At 48.5% G+C, this 19,790-nt stretch overlaps 1 protein-coding gene across 1 annotated transcript in view; it reads left to right on the forward strand.

Moving 5' to 3' along the window:
• The window catches only part of PDCD11 (programmed cell death 11), a 1,291,633-nt gene that overhangs the window by 1,116,463 nt on the left and 155,380 nt on the right, over nucleotides 1–19,790 (forward strand). Inside the window, exon 29 of the mRNA XM_069611704.1 lies at nucleotides 16,448–16,628. Within this exon, the coding sequence (XP_069467805.1) occupies nucleotides 16,448–16,628 (181 nt within the window). The remainder of the gene's footprint in view (nucleotides 1–16,447; nucleotides 16,629–19,790) is intronic.

Below are 19,790 nucleotides of genomic sequence, written 5' to 3' on the forward strand. Positions count from 1 at the left end.
TACATACTCTGTATAAGAACTCCCATGCAGGTGACACACTGGGTCTATCCGGTGTAATACATCCTACACCTTATTCCTCTAAAGTCCTTCTAATACCTGTTCAGATAGCACTGACATGTGTTATTGCCAATGTACTCCATCAGGCTTAACGGACAACTATGAGGATTCAAAAGCTTCCAAATATCAGACACATAGCTTTATGGCTAGTACTGGGACAAGAGGAAGACTGCGAGTACAAAGACTATGTCTGAGAAACAGAATGAGTGGTTTAGTATCATAAGACCGGTGATTGACCCAAAGCAATATAATTATCCTTTGCAGGAGTTTTGAAGGTGTTCAGACTCAGCTGCAACGACAAGCTGGAGAGCAAGACACGGGCTAGCCCCTGGGTAGCCTAGCACGGAGGGGGAAGAACGCGAGAAAGGCCCCCGATGCCAGGACTTTTCACGTTACTGCCGTGAGAGACCTTCAGGCTTATAGTGCATCAGTTAGCTATTCTGGGGGAAAAGTCACCATGGCGGGAAGGAGCAGACCTCAAACGAACCTCTGCTGACCGGAGCCTCCAGAGAAGCAGCGGAAGCTCCGAGAACACCTCTACCTACTTGGAGAGAAGAAACCGGTATGCAGATTGCCTGGGAGCTGTATGAGGTCAGCTGAGGCACAGGGCTGAGCAAGTGAACTGCAGAGGGGGTCTGGGACCCCCTTAGAAAGTGTGAGAGTGTGGTCTGCTTGGCAGGCGAGGGAATCACGCCATTGTGCGAGTCGAGAACCTGCACCTCAAAGGGTCTGGGACCCTGAAGGAAAGCCGAGAGAGTTGTCTTCTTGGCAGGAGAGTGAACCCAGAAGAGACAAATACATTGTCCGAGTCGAGGACCCGCACCTCAGAGAGGGTCTGGGACCCTGAAGTAACACAGAGACAACTGTCTTATTGGCAGGGAAGTGAAGCAAGACCCAACAAAGCTGTTAAAGTAGAAAATCTGCGCGCAAATGAGAAGTCAAATCATAAGATTAAAAGGATTCTATTTCCAATAAAAGAGATCACGAAAACATTATATTAGAATTCCCAAGTTTAACCTGAGAAAGAACCAACCCAACCATTTGTGAGTCCGGCTCCGCCCATACAAGAGACCAGAAACTAGGACGTCTATGAGCCTGAGACTGATAAAAGAAACTCCTCCACTTTTAGAAGGCCATAAATTGGCATACAAAGGGGCAGTTCAAGAGATAATGCTTCATATGCTATACTGTGCCAAAGGAGAGTAAGAAGTCTAGCCTTGGAACATTGTATTTTGGAACATTACTTTCCTTAGTACTTAAACACCAGTAAAGCTAAGAACGTTTCTGTTTAGAAAAAGTACTGTGAACACTTTAGATTTGGCGAAAAGACGTTCCTTGCACGTTTATCTTGGAGTATTAGTTGTAGGGACCGAAGTAGGGTTTGCAGACAGAACAGTGACTAACTAACTATAGTTTCGGACTGCCTGACAATTTCATTAGTTTCTTTTGATGTAGGAAATCCCTCCTAGACATAGAGACAGCGAGGCCTTTTTCAACCCTTGATTTATTTAATAAAAGTCTTTACCCAAAATCATGCCACCTTTGTGTGTGAGTCTTGCTATGACCCCTTATAGTCCCCAGCACATGTAGGCTAGGGATAGTATGACAGGAGCACGCCTTCAATGCCTTCTTTTACTTTTGAAGTAAATAACCTGTAATACTACAGAGTTTCCACTAGATGGCAGAATAAGCATAGCATGTAACTCGAAAGCGGTCTAATAAGTGTAAGAAAATATTTTATTGCACCTTTGCCTCCATGGATTGCTATTGAGTAGCCTGTAAGATTGTTAGTACCGAGAGACGATGTCTCTCTTTTTGGAATTCTTGTATTTTTACAATTGCACACCAACTTGCAGTGAAGTGCAATTAGGATACTTGGTATCCTTACAACCGTTTACCTTTGGATTTTTTTTAAATTAACTTTAAAGTAATATCACATAGCATTTGCCCATACACAGAATACCTTCATGTTGTTTCTTCACCTATAACCCAGTTGCCCGCTAAATCCCATCCCACTATCCAGATGTCCTTTCTCCAGTCCATGAAGTTCTCAGTGTGTCTGGGATGCCATCCCTTCCCTGGACTCCTCCCATTTACACCATATATTCGGACATTCCCCCTGTGCCCCCCTGGTTCCTGTAAATTATCTTCTCAATACTGCGGCGGTGTTCCATGCATATCTATCATATCCCTGTCGTGGGTGTTTCTTGGGCACCCAATTTGACTGCCAAGTCTCTTAACGACCATTGCAGCGATGTGGATGAGTCTTTTCTCTCTTGTGCTTCCTTCGTACTCTTGCCCCCCCCCCCCCTAACATGTAACTGCAGTAGCCTATGATCCGTGGACAATGTGTATCCTAATATTCACGTTAATGATCATGTGACTTTGTCCCACAGGTCCGCAATTTTGGGGAATTCCCAGATCAGATGGAAAAAGGTGCCTTCCTCCATTTTACATCTGGGGGATCTATCCGTGTCTATTCTCTCCATTTTGAACAATTGGTCGCTTGCATAATATATTCTGTCACTATAAAATACCACCACACAAATTGCGCCAGGTAGTGACGTTTTAATTGTTATTTTGTCTGTAGGTTGACACGTGTTTCGACCCTTGGCCTTTTTCAAAACTGGACATTGACTATATATATCGAAACACCATAACAATGCAAGTACATAAGGCAAAAAATGAACAAACATTATTTATGAGAAATAGATGGAGACAGAGAGAAGAAGGGCTTGGGAAAGGGTACGGATTTGCAAGGATGAAAAAGAAAATGTAACAAATGAGACATTTTTTTTGTAAAGTGTCTTCCTATCTGAATCAAAAAACTCATATTGACGCAAAATACTTAGAAGTTGTGAAGATCCTAGATTAGACAGTCATGATATTCATGTAATGTATTACGGATCTGGGAAGGTGATTCGCGCTCAGACTAGCAATGTTTCTAAAATGAAATAATTCTGTTTAGTAAATATAACTCTGACGGATCAGTCCATTAAAAAAAGGGAGAGATTTTATTTTCTGTAGTCTGAGTGCGAGTCACCTTCCCAGATCTCTTATCCATTGTTTACCTTTTCCAAACCCCAGTGGGTTGTTTGTGGGAATAGTGTGTTCGCTGCCGGCCAACAATTACTATTGTGTTTTTTCATTGTAATACTGAGTGGTCAATGGCGCACAGCAATTGTATCGAAACCACAGAGCTTATTTATATGATATTCATGCAAGTACTCCTCTCCTGGGCCTTAGACCATTTCGGCTGAGTTGCAACTGACCAATGTTTGTCAAAACCGCTTCCATTAGGAACATGTAAAGCTTTTTTCATGTAATACTTAAGTTACAATTCATTTTGTAACCACCGACCCTGCAAGGAGTGATCAGCAGACTTTCAAGAGGATTTGAAAGTATTAGCATTTTCAGGGCAGTTTATTTTTGAGAAATGTAGTAATGCATTTGTTTACCAGTACATGATGTAATCTAACTGTTATAACGCAACTCTTATTATCCAAGATGCTCACAAGGAGTTAGACGGCAAGAATGTTGCACAGGTAACCTTTTTTTCAAATAACGTCTCTAGCTTGCGCAACTTGTGAGGTGGCATTTTATTGTGTCATTTCACTTAAGAGAGTAGTGGGTATATTCTAAGCCTGCACACAATGCGACAGAGCATTTGTCCTTGAACCTAGTTACATCAAGCTAAATCAGTGACTTCCTGTCGCAGCGGGATCCCCCCACCGAAACTCAAACTAATCATATATTCTGTGTCGAATTTTATACTGAATCAGTCACATTCTAGAGGATATCTTGACCCCTAAAGCCGCCAGCAGTGCTTCCACCCAATCCTCACTCTCTAGAATCCCCACTTTGCAACTATCAACTGAACCATCCAGTAATACTACTTAATGTCTGGTAAGCCAAATCCGCCTTCCCACAACGACCTCGTCAGGGTTTTTGTGTGATCCGCGGGCTCTGACTAACTCATATTCCCCTAATCAGTGCATTAATTGCGTCAAACCGATGTTGAGGTATCTTCAGTGGCGTGTTCTGCAGGATGTACGATAGCCTGGGTAATTCCATCATTTTTAGCAGGTTGGCTCTTCACAGGAGTGTTACCAGTAAGGTTGCCCAGAGCTTACCATCTACCTGCAGCCTGTTAAGTTTCAGGACCAAGTTGCTTTCGCTAAATCTAATTTCATCACAATATATCAAAATTCCCAGGTATTTAAAACCTTCTTTTTCCTCCAGTATCGCATCACCATTTTATTATTCTTGGGCTAGATCTATATATGAGAAGATCGTCCGCATAAAGTGAAATGTTATCCTTCCATTCTCCCGGCCGTCTAAACCCCCAGATCAGCGGGTCCCATCTAATTATTTCCGCTAGTGGTTCAATCGCCATAAGGAACATAAGGGGGGGGTGGCAGAGGGCATCCCTGCTGGGTGCCCTTATATAGTCGAAAGGCCTGGGACACGTGTCCGTTGGTTCTGACTTAAGCCAATGGTGGTTCATAAATGAGTTGTACCCACTCCAGAAATGTAGGTCCCAGTCCCACCCTTTTCATTGCTGCCCAGAGCAAGCTCCAACCCCCTGAGTCAAAGGCCTTCTCTGAGTCCAGTTCCAGAAGTGCGTGGCGACCCTTCAGCTTGGGTGACATCGCTAATGCATTGTGCAGCCTCTGTAATTTCATCCTTCTTGCCCGCCCAGGCATGAAGCCACATTGATCCAAATGGATCCGTTTGCTGATGACTCTCACCAGTCTATTGGCTAATACCTTGGCTAGTACCTTCACCTTTTTGATTATTTTGTATATATGTCTAAGACACGCTGGTGGCAATAGTGATCTTTTTACAATTTGTATGATGATTTACTCATGCGCACTCACATTTCCCGCGAATGCTACTGAAGGTGGCTAGTCCCGAAAGATGGCTGTGCCGTGAGATTGTTCCCTTGTTCTCTAGCCATATTGTAGTTTGGCCTTGTTCCTGCTCTCTCAGGTCAGGAAATACCATTTATGGTATTGCACTTGCCTGGGAAAGCTGCTATCATCGCAGGCTAGTGACCCTTTCTGTATGTAAGCCAGGGGAGGGGGACTGTAACTGTCTCATGCCAGAAAGTCGGTTGCTGGGCATATATAGAGACCAGTGGTTGTCCATGATGGGACAACCACTGGCCGTTTGAATGGTGCAGCTCCTTACCATTGGTGGGCTTGGAACTGCTTCCAGCTCCAAATCTGAATAAAGGGACTCATCCTGCAGCCATTCGTCAGATCTACGTTGGAGCCAAGATTCCCTCGAAGAAGAGCAGCCCACTGATGACCCGAGGCCAACTGCAGCTGACCAGCATCAAATCCAGTCATTGGTCCGATGAAGCCCAGCTCCACTGCCTGATCCTTTGCCTGATCACAGAAGACCCTAATTGGTGCTTTGACCCTTGGACTATTGAGACCAACTTGTCTCGACCCCTGCTTGAGAATCCATGCCCGCAGAGCCTTTCGGAAGTATCCATGGATTGCTTGGTGGACTGACAAGCTCCCTCCTAGGCTACCACGCCAGATTCTTCGCGGTCTGCGTTCAAGCCTGGAACGTTGGTGGTCGCCAACATGTGCCAGGAGTCTCCTTCTCCTGAAATATCAGCTTCCTAGCATCAAGGTAACCTGCCCTGGAGCTATTGCTTTGACCATGACTGGAAGATCCCCTGTTGTCACCTACAAAGTGTGACCGTCACTGGCACTCGCCTTCCTGCATCCCGTAAAATGTCCTGAAGAGTTCTGCATTGTGAAAGTCTGCATTTCTTCACCCTCCGGTGTTGCATCTTGAGGTTGGACACATCTGGAAGAACCACTTGAACCTGCAACCCCATGGCATGTGAACAAAAGACCAAAGAGCTTGTCCCCAGCAACCCCCAGATGATCCATTGTGTGACCTGGACAAATCTGAGTCGGAGGGATAACAATTATTAAGTATCTGAAGTTACTGCACCTCGTTATCACAACCACAAAATCGATGTAGAACTTTTTGAAGGGACCAGAGGGCCTGGGCAAGACCCCCCCACCGGCCTTATGGTATTTCCAGGATTTAACTCCTTTCACACTACACAATTCCCTATGAATCTACTTACCTGTTTTTTTTTGTTTTTCTTTTTGGGCTGGGGGGGGTTTCTTCTTTTTTTTGTCAAAGTATGTGACGGGTAATATAGTTTGCACGAAGGACAAAAGAAGCAGCTCTACAGGCATTACTACCTTCCCCATCACTTCCAGTCTTCATAGCAAATCTGTGGGTGAGGGAACACATCCTGTTTTTTTTCCGGAGCTCCTGTTCTTCTCTAGGGGCTTTCCCTTGTATTTCTATTGTCTGGAGCACCGGAACTCTGTTGTACGGGGCTGGTAACTGTACTTGTTTGTATACAGTTTCCTTTTTCTGAGAATCTACAGAAGAAAAATGCGCTGCTTCCTTTGCTGCCTTGTCTGCGGCATCATTTCCGAGAGCTATTGAATTAGTGTGGTTAGTATGGGCAGCGCACTTCACTAGACCCTATCTCTGATGGCAAGGTTAACGCTTCAGTCAGACAGGATAGCAGCGCAGCATGCTGGATAGGGGACCAGTCAGAACTCCTAATACCTCTTCTCTGTGTTAGGGCAGTTTTTCTGACGTCCAACTAAGGGCTTAGTAAAACCATTAAACTGAGACCGTCCAAGACTCCACTCTTGGTATAAGGCTGTACCACCTGTGTATATGGTAGCATAGACGGAGCAGCCGGGCATATATTAGGAGGGAGAGAGAGGGCTGTAGAATCCGTACAAAAAAATTGTAGTATACATATGGTCCAAAGAAACACTGAAACACGATGTATTGTAACCATAAATGGTTTATTTAAATGCAAGTAGGCCCAGTTAAATCTTGGGGGAAATGAGTAACGACACAGATCATATAAACACATTATAAAAACACAATGCTATGCTTTAAAGTACACAGACCAAAGCATAACCTTCTTTAGAAAACTAAAAGTATTTCTAGGTAAGTCGGACCTTATCAAACACATTTAGTATAGGGCACACCTATTCATGGGAAGTAAAACCATTAGTTACTTTCAGATTACTTTACCATAATTCAAGGGTAGTAGACCCTATCAGTTATGCAGTGACACTCAGTTAAGGAATCGCATAATCAACCAAACCTGTTGCCAGTATACATTTTTTATTGAATTGTGAAACACTCACTCAAGGAAAAGTATATACGCTTATTTATTGTTTATTTATATAGCGCTTATGAACAGGTGAAGGTCTTCAAAGCACTTCAAGGCGGGAAGGCAACAAGGGAATACAGTAATCATTCTTGGGCCTTGAAGATTCTGAATGATCTAAACAGAAAACTAGCATTCGAGGGGATTGGGTCCTCCAACGTATTCCATATCTATGACATGTAATCACCACAGCTGTGCTGCTTCGGAAACTTTTTTCGGCTCCTGCGTCGATGACGTCAATGCGCCGTCGTCGAGGACCTCCTCCGACGTCATCCGATGTAATAAGTAGGACGCACGACGCCCGTAGCCTCAGTTCCGTTTTTTCCGCGAACGTGTTGCTTCGTGAATCTCGGTTAACGCCTCGACTCTTTGCAGTTCTGTTCTTCTCGGTTCTTCGAACCTGTTCGTTTTTGTGAAAATCCTTCGTGTGAAGATGTCTTCGACCCCGCGTCCGGGCTTCAAGAAGTGCGGGGAGTGTGGGTCCAAGATGTCGGTGACGGACTCGCACGACGCCTGCCTCTGGTGCCTCGGGAAGGCCCACGACACGGATAACTGTATCAACTGCCAGTCGCTCACGTCCAAAGCCTTACGCGAACGTAAGAAGAAGTTGTTGGTAGGTCGGGTGTCCAAGCCCCGGAAGTCGAAGTCTGCGGGGCTTTCGACGGATGATTCGAGGGGTGACTCTCCGCGTCATCGTCGGAAGTCTCGTGGGTCTCCTTCTAGGAGTCGGTCTCGCCACTCCTCAGCCTCTTCGAGGCATTCTCGGAAGCGCAGACACCGGTCGTTTTCCAGGTCCTCTTCAGAGGACTCTGCCCGGCACGTCGCGTACCCCACCAGCCGTGCGACACCGGAGGAATGGGCTTCCTTCGGGAAGAAAATGCTGGCGATTCTTGAGTCGCAGGGTACTAAGCCGTCTGCACCCCCAAGTGGGGTCGGTCGTGAGAGGTCGAGAGACATCGCTCGCAAGAGTGGTCGGCACGAGTCACGGGAGAGGTCCCGTTCGGACAAGGAGACTTGTTCTCGACGTACCCGTTCCAGGTCCTGGACGCGTTCAAGACCGTGTGCACCTGTGAGGTCTTCGAGGAAGACATCGACATCTGAGGCGTCGAGGGCGTCGACAGGCTTTCTCGAGGCTCCGGCTCTGAGGAAGTCGTCGAAGCCGTCGACGCTCTGGTCGTCGAAGGACGCGCTCGGGGCTCCGACTTCGAGAGCTGTGTCGACGCCGCCGATACTGGCGGCGCTGCATCTGACGTCGATTTCCTCGACGCCGATCCTCTCGGCGCCGATGCCTGGTCTCTCGACGCCGGCGCCGATTCGCTCGACGCCATCGACACCTTTCGTGGCGGAGGTACCTCGTGTCACGGGGGAACCCCCTAGGAAGGCTCTGGTTAAGAGCAAGCACTCTCGGGTGCCTTCTTTTCGCCACCTGGAATATATTTCAGAGGCGGATGAGGATTCTGATGGCCTGGTTCCTAGTCAGGTTCCAGATGAAATTGTCTCGGGCCATAGTCAGTTTGACGATTTGAGGCAGTCACTGCATGATGCCAGTGGACTGGACACCTCTCCGGAGGTGGAGTTTTGTAGGCCTGAGCCTGGCTCTCATGCCGATTCCTCGTACCGGCGCCTTATGGCTAGGGTTTCTGAGTACTTGGGATGGTCTGCTCCCCCAGGGGAGTTTGTGCAGGATGATCTAACGGACATCCTTTATGTTGGTCCCCCAACTGACCCGGTACTGCCGTTCCATATGGTTTTACAGAGAAGGGTGGCGGCGGCTTGGACTGCTTCGGAGAGTCTCCCGCCGGTGGCCAGATCCTTGTCGCGAAAATACTGTCCAGCCAGTAGCGACCCCTGCTACTTGACCAGGCACCCCACTCCGGAGAGTTTGGTGGTGCAGGCGGCCACGGCCCCGGCAAAGCAGGCGTCGTACCCTACCATCCCTCCTGATAGGGACGACAAACGTTTGGATGGCTGGGCGAAGAAAGTGTTTTCGTCTGGTGGTATGGTGCTTCAGGCGGCCAACTCCATTTGTGCCTAGTCTCGTTTCACACACACTCGGTGGAACTGTGTTGCGTTAGCGGCTGAACATATTCCCGAAGGGGACGAACGGGATGGTTTCCTTGCTATGGTCCAGGATGGTAAGGATGCCATGTGTGAGTCCGTTCAGTCGGGTTTGGACTTAGCTGAATGCGTCAGTAGGTCCATGGCGGCGAGCACCGTGATACGCAGGTTTGCGTGGTTGCGGAAGTCGGGGTTTGCTCCTGATGTGCAGTCCCGGCTCCTCAACATGCCCTTTGACGGTGAACACCTTTTTGGCAGCAAGGCTGACGAGAGCCTTGAGAGGTTGCAGACCTCAAAAGCTGCAGCTAAGTCGTTGGGCGCTGCAGTTCGCCAACCTCCGCCTTTTCGTCCTAGGGGACAGCAGTGGAGGGGTGGTTCCTTTCGCTATTACTCGTCCTTCAGTAAAGCGAGAGGAGCTGGCAGTCAAAGAGGCCAACGCAGGGGTACCAGAGGTGGACGACAGGGTACCCGTGGTGTCAAGGCCGGTCGGGCAGTTGCCTCTTTGCCCTCAGGTAATGCCGCAGCCGCTCCCACTTAGTCATGAGGCCATGTCCCATGGTTCGCTGGTTGGGGGGGAAGGCTGGCGCAGCATCTTGTAGAGTGGCAAGCCATTACTTCAGATGTGTGGGTTCTGGAGATCATAACCCACGGCTACTGTCTTCCCTTTCGGCACAGGCCTCGCGACAATCCATCGGGGGACCTCTCTTTGCAGAGTCCGGATCCGCTCCTTGCACAGGAAATTCAAGCCCTGCTGGAGAAAGGCGCCATAGAACTGGTGCCTGTAGCGGAGAGGAACAAGGGATGGTATTCCCCTTATTTTTTGATTTCGAAGAAAGACGGGGGATTGAGACCCATCATGGACTTGCGCGGTTTGAACAAACTCCTCAGGAAGGACAAGTTCAAGATGGTTACTCTCTCTCAAGTCCTCCAGGCCCTTCAGCTTCAGGACTGGTTGGTGTCACTCGACCTCAAGGATGCTTACTTCCATGTGCCGATCCATCCCAAGCACAAGAAGTACCTGAGGTTCGCAGTTGGCGACTCGCACTTTCAGTTTCGGGTCCTGCCGTTCGGATTGACCTCCGCCACGAGGGTTTTCACCAAGCTCATGGTGGTGGTGGCAGCGCATCTCAGGCAAGGGGGGATTCAAGTCTACCCCTACCTGGACGATTGGTTGATCAGGGGGAGCTCTCCCGAGCAAGTCCTGGATCATCTGTCCGTCACCTGCCACTCCCTTCACAGGCTGGGCCTCTCCCTCAATTTAAAGAAGTCCCATTTGACGCCAACACAGCGGCTCCAGTACATCGGAGCACTGCTCGACACTTCCCTGGGGCAGTGTTTTCCTCCCCAGGTGAGGGCTCTTCACATTCAGCAGATGGTGCACAAGTTTCAGCATGCCCAGACGCTCCCAGCGTTCAAGTTCTTGAGGTTGTTCGGCCTCATGGCATCCTGCATTCTTCTGGTGCCAGAGGCTCGCCTGCGGATGAGATCTTTGCAGTGGGCACTCAAGACGCAATGGTCGCAGTCCTCCGGCAGGATGTCAGACCCGGTTCAGGTGCCGCCCTCCGTCGCCCGGGATCTTCTGTGGTGGGCCGTCGAAGGGAACTTGATGAAGGGGGCTCCATTTTGGCTTCCCTGGCCGGAGGTGTCGATCGTGACGGATGCATCCCTCACGGGATGGGGAGCTCATGCCAACGGGCTGACAGCGGTCGTTGGTCTCAGTCGGAGTCCAGACTCCATATCAATCTGTTGGAGCTGAGGGCCATCAGGCTAGCCCTGAAGGCATTTCTGCTGACTGTGCGAGGAAAGAGTGTCCTGATCCTGACGGACAACACAGTGGCCATGCACTACCTCAACAAAAAGGGGGGGCAGGGTCACTGCCTCTGTGCAGGGAGGCGATGCAGCTCGAGTTCTGGGCCATCCAGCAGGAAGTTTCGATCTCGGCAGTTCATCTGGCCGGAGACAAAAACGTGACGGCGGACGCTCTGAGCAGGCAGAGCGCGATCTCTCACGAGTGGGAGTTGGCTCAGGAGATTCTCCTGGAGATCTTCGCCCTTTGGGGGCCCCCTCAAGTGGATCTCTTCGCCTCCAGTGTCAACCGGAAGTGCGAAAGGTTTTGCTCGCGGGAATTTCCTCCAAAAGGAGCCTTAGGCGACGCGTTCGTGGTGGAGTGGTCATTCCCGCTGCTGTACGCGTTTCCTCCAGTCCCCGTCATCCCGCAAGTGCTGCGGAGGTTACGGAAGTTCGGTTCCCGGATGATCCTCATTGCTCCGGCGTGGGCTCGGAGGACGTGGTACCCAGACCTTCTCGACTTATCCATCTGCCCTCCATGTCGTCTTCCCTACCGAGACGATCTGCTCTCAAGGGAGGGGGGTCAGGTTCTCCATCCAGAGGTCAGATCCCTCGACCTTCACGCTTGGCTTCTGAAAGGTTGAGGTATAAGGATTGGGACCTCCCTGAAGACGTGATGGAGGTGTTGCTTTCGGCCCGAAGGCCAGCAACAAAGTCTCTGTACCGTTGCCGTTGGCGTAAGTTCTGCGATTGGTGCAGAGTTCAGAATGTGGATCCTTTTGCATGTGACATCCCCATGGTTCTGTCATTTTTACTTTCTTTGGCCCACAGGGGCTTGCAAGTGGGTACCATTAAAGGATACCTGGCGGCGCTGTCCATCTTTAAGTGCTCGTCTGAAGAGTGTTCTTACTTTAAAATCCCTTTAATTTCACAGTTTCTGAAAGGGCTCACTAATGTGTTCCCTCCGTCACCTTTCCTGGTGCCCGGTTGGGATTTAAACCTTGTTCTTAAGTTTCTTATGGGTGCTCCGTTTGAGCCTTTACATTCTTGCCCTTTGAGGCTGTTAACTCTGAAAACTCTGTTTTTAGTTGCGGTTACTTCCGCTCGCAGAGTGAGTGAGTTACAGGCACTTTCAGTTAAGCCACCCTTCACTGTATTTCACAAGGACAGGGTTGTCCTTCGAGTTTGTCCTTCTTTTCTTCCAGGTAGTGACGGAATTTCATTTGGCCCAGAAGATTGTTCTTCCGGCATTCTATCCTCCTCCGCATCCTGGTAAGGAAGAGGAGAGGCTCCATAGGCTTGATCCTAGGAGAGCTTTAAGCTTTTATGTTTCACGCATGTCCCGGGTCAGAGTGGACGATCAACTCTTTATTGGTTACGCTGGAAAGCGTTTGGGGCAAGCTGTGACGAAACAGACTTTGTCTCGCTGGATTATTTTGGCCATCTTGGAGTGTTACCTCTTGGCGGGTAAGGACCCACCGGCTGGCTTGCGGGCCCATTCTACCAGTGGTACGGCTGCATCTACTTCCCTGCAGAAGGGTTTTCCTATTCGCAACATCTGTGATGCAGCCACCTGGGGTTCAGTACATACATTTGTACGTCACTATTCCCTCGATTCCACCCGAGGACAGGATCTGGCCTTTGGCAAGGCGGTCCTTTGCTCTGCTATTTGATTGGCTATTCTAAATTTTGATTCTAAATTCTTTCCCTCCTCCTTGCTCTGGTACTGCTTTGGGAGTCTTGTCATAGATATGGAATACGTCGGAGGACCCAATCCCCTCGAAGTACAAGTTACTTTCTTACCTGGTAACGTTCTTTCGATGGGATGGTCCGATGACGTATTCCATATCGCTCCCGCCCTGCCTTCCCCGCTGCAGAATTTCTTTTGTGATTGCAGCTTACGTTCCTCAAGGCTTTGTGTCTGACTGGCAGTTGACTAATGTAACACGTTCTGGGGGGAAAAACTACAACTGAGGCTACGGGCGTCGTGCGTCCTACTTATCACATCAAATGACGTCGGACGAGGTCATTGACGACAGCGCATCGACGCAGGACGCAGACGCCGAAAAAAGTTTCCGAAGCAGCACAGCTGTGGTGATTACATGTCATAGATATGGAATACGTCGTCGGACCATCCCATCGAAAGAACGTTACCAGGTAAGAAAGTAACTTGTTCTACTAGGCCTGACAACCTTTCTCCTAGTGCAAGTGCATGAAGTGGTACAGTTGAGACCAAGCTCGGGGGGGCTTTATGACGACACAGTCAAACCAGGTGCGTAAGACCTTTTTTGTGTAATATAAATTACAGGTGATTTTCAGATCAGTGGAACACAGACTGAGGTAAGCAATACCTCTTTAACTTACTTTAGGATGGCACACAGCTAAATCAAGTTAAGTAAAACCTACATACTTTTTAAAGGAGCTATAAGCAACTTAAAGGTAGGTATACCCAAGACTGTTTTAGCATCTGTATAAAACAGACCAGTGAAAGCAAAACCCAAATTTACACTTTATGAATGAGTCAATGTTATTCTAGGTAGGTAAAACATAAGGCAGACTTATTCTTAACAGGCTATACAGCAAGTTAGGTGAACCAAGACACAGTTAGGAAACGTATGCACCTATTCTCTGAAAGAAATAGTTGGTGAAGCCAACAGCATTACATTTGGAAAGTGGCGCAACCAATTCACAGGTGAGTAAAATAACCTTATCAATACTGTTCAGAATGGTACAACACACATTCAAGTTAAGTAAGAAGTTGTGTAACTGTTCACTAGTTACCCACCAACTCTTTCACAAGTACTTTTAAACACTTGTTATACTTTATAAGACCTAATCCTTTACTTATCTAGTCCTTCCCTATTTTATGAGTTCACTCAGGGGCAGAAGAGGGACCTTAGTGGTCCAGGTGCCAGCTGTAGGCAGAGTGAGATGCAGGCAACAGTTAGAGTTCCTGTGTGAAACTGTTCAAACAAGTAGGTAGTTCGCTTGAAAGTTATTTGGGGTCCAGTGACTTCTGAGTAGACACCATAGGAGGATTCCAGCAGTGGGCCTGAGTGAACTGGATGAGGGAACTGCCAGTCACCGGAAAGCACCCCAAAGCTACACAGAAATCACTCAGCCTTAAAGTAAGTAAATACCCCAACCAACACAGCACATCAGCACAGAAGAAGAGTTGCAGCAGGAAGACTTCAAGATCTGCAGCCAAAAACCTGGTCGAAGGATTCCTTTGTCATGAAGACAGAAGACAGGACGTTGGAAGGGAATGTGCAGCATGGATCAATGCATAAGGTTCCAGGCAAGAGTTTCTTTTTGGCTGAATTCAGCTCTGTGGTGTTGGCACCCTTTTCAGGAGCCAAAATAAGATTGAATATCGCTGGTCGGATTCTCGTCATTTGCAAGGTCCAGCACTCTGAGGGGACTTTTAGGACTCAAATCATGTCTCTAGAGTTCCAGCAGGATGCCACCAAAGTTTCAACTTGATTCGGAAGACTGTGCATTGCACAATGGCTTGATGTCCAAGGGTATTGAGGTATTGTAGCCCCGCAAGGTCGAAGCACGATGTGGAATGGCTCAAATTGCAGGTAGTCTTGAGTCTAGTGGATCTCACTAGGCTGTGGGTCGGGGTTGTCGTTTCCAGAGTCTCCAGGCCGCTTGGAAGGAAGGGTAACAGCAGGCTCTGGTTACACAGCAGCCTCTCCAGTTGCTGGAAATCGTCTTAGCTGCGTTTTCTTCATCTTCTTTGGATTTGGTTCCAGTGGTCGACTGGTCAGCAGCTTCCAGGTTCAGAGTTTGTCAGGAACTACAGCACAACCTCTGCATTCTCTCCCCACATTTTACAGTAAGGGGCGGTCTGGCTGTCTAATTATAGTGCCAGCCCCCCTCTGGGAGTTGTTCACTTTCAGGCCAGGTGAAGGACAAAGGGCTGCAGAGTAGTTTTGGACTCCTCCCTCACTTCCTGCCTTTCCAGACACTGTGGAGCCTAGGCGGGGAATCCACAGGATTACCTCTGAAGACAAAACAGCCACTGAGGTTGTTCCTTCCTAGAATGGCAGGGGAAGACCTTGTAAACAGCAAGCACACAAGAAATGGCGATTAAAGGAGCCCACCGTTTTAGAAAAATGGTGTCCCTTCTGTGCATTACCCAGGCTGAATTAACAGCCTGCGAGTAATAAATACTAAGTCATTCATCTAAAACTCACAATTGTAACACATTTTTACCAGGTAAGTAAGAAAGGGGATACATTCTATCCCCTAGCACTCCACATAAGGTGGGGTGTGCTGGCTCACTATATAAAATGTAAAGTGGGATGGAAATCCCTCTTTACTATATGGGTAGTTCACCCAAATACATGAAAGAGAAATTAACAGGGGAGCCCATAGGGGCAACCCAGCCTAAGCCCAAAAGTTGTAGGAAACTATAACTTCAACCATACACTATGGAGAGACATAAAAAGGTCACCCATAAAAAGAGTAAAATACTAGGTGAGAGGGGAAAAAGATTACCCTTCACCCAGGGACAAGGTCAAATAGGTAAATGGTTACCTAGTCAAAGCAAAAAGTTCTGGGGTTGACACAGGTGAGGAAGATTTATCATAGACATGAAAATCTTGCCCAACACTCTGCCATCTTGATAACCCAGAATGGACGGTGGAGGAGACGTATGTGGAGTCAATAAATAAACAGTGACTTTCTTACGCTTACACATTTCGAGCGCCTCTGTGCCACCAGTTCCGCTTGTGCAGAATAATGAGAAGGCAACAGTTTCTTCGGTCTGTCCCGGTACTTTCCATCCACAATACCCATGACCGCTACAACCGTATGCCTCTCACATGTCTCTTGGTGGATGGTCGAAGACCCATCAGCACAAATCACCTTGCCCCCCTCCAGGGCATCATATTTCACATTTACCCCTCTTCCTCTTATCCCTCATGCTCATTGTCCTCTTGATTATCCAAATAAAAATGAGAACTAGTTTACAAACCTTAAATGCCTAGACAAAGACCATGAAGAAAAGCACAGTCGGGTAGAACCAATGCGTTAATCACACCAGGCAATGTTCTCCTCTTTTGAAACCAGGCTTGATTTGTCTTAGTAAATTAAGTGGCTACCTAGGCAGCAATATTGCGTGCTCTTTGATAGCAGTTTCGTATTTGCATTTTGAGAGTCATTCAGTTTAGGTTTGTTCATTGAATGAAATATGCTAATGGATTCTGGCAATAATAGGATAACTGGGAGACCAACTTCCATAAACCTTTCATTAAGTTTGTAAATGTGACTCTGATGTATTTTACACCTTTCCTACAGTGTGGACCATAGCGAGGAACATGTAGCCCTGTCACTTCTGACTGAGGACACTGGGAAGCCTGATCTGATCCCAGAGTCTCTTGGTCTCCCACTTCGAAAAACGAGCAAATTGAAAGAAAAAGATGGACCTGATAAGCTGAAAAAGAAACGAAAAAGAGGAAATTCAGAAAGTGATCAAAAGGTGAACTATTTAAATCTCTGGTGTCTATTTTTCATGTGTGTTCCTTTTCCTCATTGCTTTGCAGCTTTCTGAGGGTTCCGGATCGTTGTGGGTTGGGGGGGGGGGCAGATATGGTTTTATTAGGCCTACCATTTGTCAAAAAGAGACTGTACATGCATACTTACGGCTCAATATATATATCCTCTCCATTACATGCCAGCTGAGATGATTTTTCAGGAAGACTGCAGCTGATTGAGATGTGCTCTGTGCTTTCATCTTTTGAAGCGTTTTTTCTTCCAGTTTGGTTTAGCCATTTTATTGGAAAAAAGGGCTCAACATTGATTTACAGTTTCACAGGGTTAACTGTCCATGGTTCCATTAACTTTGAGCATCTGCCCATATGAAAAAATACATATTTGGAGGATTTTGCCAGCCCTATGTTTATGGAGTGAGTGTACCTTCGAAAGCCTTGGCATACAGGCAACCTGTAAGCTTTCCTTGATTCACTTAGTAGTAGCTGTAGTATAGGCAGGACACAGCTGTTGTGAAGTGTGTACCATGCCCGGTGAAGGCATTTCAAGAAGGAGATGGGCTTCTTGATGTGTCAACACTGCCTTTAGGTTTCTTCTGCCTTGTAGCTTGTTCTATGTTTTGGGTAGCAACTGCAAGCATTAAGCTCTGTCAATTCCCAGTACTTTGTGTCTGGTGAGTCTGCCTCTTTGTATTTGAGCTGCACATTGGCTGGGCAACAGGGCCTTACTGGGGTGCGAGTGTCCTCAGGGGCTTGGTACTTGACAATGGCCACTGGGTCAATTGAAGACCTTGTCCTTTCGTGGTTCGTCTATGTTGGATGTCCTCAGATACTCTGCAGTGCATTACTTACTGTTCTTGGTCGAATGCAGCACCCAGTGCAGCTTTCTGACTATTCTTCTTTGGATTGCGTGTCTCCATTTGTGCTTTGGGACGTGTGAGAAACCAGAAGGTGTCTCACCCGCTAATCTCTGTGGATCTCTCTCTCAGGTGGCTGGGCAAGGCCATTGCCTTTGGATCTAAACTCTGTGGGTGGACCAGTGCGGGAGGATCACCTGTGTGAGGGGTCTTCGGGGAGTGCGATGCCTGTTAGGGGGAATGTTCATTTCGAATGGATTGTGTCCTCCAACGTATTCCACATCTATGACATGTAATGTCCACAGCTGTGCACTTCGGAAACTTTTTTAGCAGAGGGCGTTGTCGATGACGTCGGGTCGATGTCCCTCGAAGGCCTCCGTCAAGGGCAACGTCACCGAATGTTATAAATAGGACGCACAGCGCCTGTAGCCTCAGTTCCGTTTTTTCCGTGAGCGTGTTGCTTCGTGAAACTCTGCGCGCCTCGTGTTTATCATCGTTGAGATGTCTTTTTCTTCGACCCCTCCGGAAGGGGAAGCTCCAGGAAGGTAGGGGTTCTAAGCCCAGTAAGTCCCAAAAATCCAAGTCCAAAGGGGTGTCCACCGACGACTCGAGGGGCGGCTCTCCGCGTCGGGTGGAGACCATGGGTTCTCGGTCCCGGAGTGGTTCCACCCATTATTTTTCTTCGTCGCGGCATTCGCAGAAGCGCCGTCACTGGTTGCCTTCTCCGTCCTCCTCGGAGGGAGCCGTGAGGAAAGTAGCATGCCCGACAGTCTTCGACTCTGGAGGAATGGGCTGCCTTTAAGGAGCAAATGTTAGCGATATTTCAATCGCAGGGCACGGGTCTGGTCGTGCCTTCTAACGAAGCTGGCCAGGATCGGTCTCATACCGTGACTCGCACGCCTTCAGGCTCGGGTCCACGACGCGACTCGCATCGGGAACCTTCGAGATCGCGCTCAGACAAGGCTTTGGAGAGTCGAAAGAGACGTGCTTCTAGCACTCTGTCCTCGTCCCCAGCGAGACCGCTGCAACCTATTTAGGGCTCGGACATCAACGCTTTGCCATCTTCATCAGCCCACGGCGCCGTCGGCACCAGTGTCGATGCCAAAGCCTTCGGCGTTTACGACGTCGAGGTTGTCGACGCTCTCGGCGTCGAAGCCTTCGGTGCCTTTGGGTATTTTTGCCCGAAATTTGCCATGGAGTACCCCGATGTGGTGGATCCTCTGAGGAAGGCTACGGCGAAGTCTGTGAGACCAGTTTTGGACTCCAGTCCTCCTCCTGTCACCAGGCCTGGGTTTCAACTCCCTCTGGCTGACATATATGAAGAAGAAGAAAGGTCTGAGTTTGAGGACCCTGGTGAACTTGATGAAGCTCCACTTTTTTCTGGAGACAGTCAGTTGGAGGAGTTGAGGCAGACCCTCCATGATGCCAGTGGGTTGGACACTTCTCCGGAAGTGGAATTTGGTAGGCCTGAGCATGGGGCTCATGCAGAGTCTTCATACAGGAGGCTCATGGCTAGGGTCTCGGAATATCTGGGCTGGTCCAGTCCTCTTGAAGACTTTGTGCAGGATGATCTAATGGACATCTTAGATCCAGGTCCGTCCTCTGACCCAGTTTTACCATTTCATCTCACCTTACAGAAAAGGGTGGCAGCTGCTTGGCAGTCCCTGGAATCTCTTCCGGCTGTTAATAAATCTTTGACAAAGAAATATCGCCCTTCCGTTAGCGATCCCAGCTATTTATCTACTCACTCCACTCCAGAGAGTTTGGTGGTTGAGGCGGCTACGGCCACCTCTAGGCAGGCGGCGTACCCTACCATCCCTCCGGATAGGGACGACAAGCGCTTAGACGGTTGGGCCCGGAAGGTATTTTCTGCTGGGAGCATGGCCTTGAAATCGGCCAACTCCACTTGTGCCTTGGCGAGGTTTTCACACACTCTGTGGAACTGTTTCTTTAGCGGCTGAGCATATTCCTAAGGGGGATGAAAGGGATGGGTTCCTTCTCTCGTGCACGACAGCAAGGATGCCATGTGCGAATCCCTTCAGTCGGGTTTGGATACGGCCGACAGTGTTAGCCGATCCATGGCTGCGAGCAATGTTATACACAGATTTGCGTGGTTGCAGAAGTCTGGTTTTTCTCCGGATATGCAGGCCCGTCTTCTCAACATGCCCTTTGATGGCGCACATTTGTTGGCAGCAAGGCTGACTAGAGCCTTGAGAGGTTGCAGACCTCGAAAGCTGCGGCTAAATATTTAAGCGCGGCTGTGCGTCAACCTCCGCCTTTCCGTCCTAGGGGACA

This window comes from Ambystoma mexicanum, chromosome 8, assembly GCF_040938575.1.
Source record: "Ambystoma mexicanum isolate Mex_15411 chromosome 8, UKY_AmexF1_1, whole genome shotgun sequence".
Lineage (NCBI taxonomy): Eukaryota > Metazoa > Chordata > Amphibia > Caudata > Ambystomatidae > Ambystoma > Ambystoma mexicanum.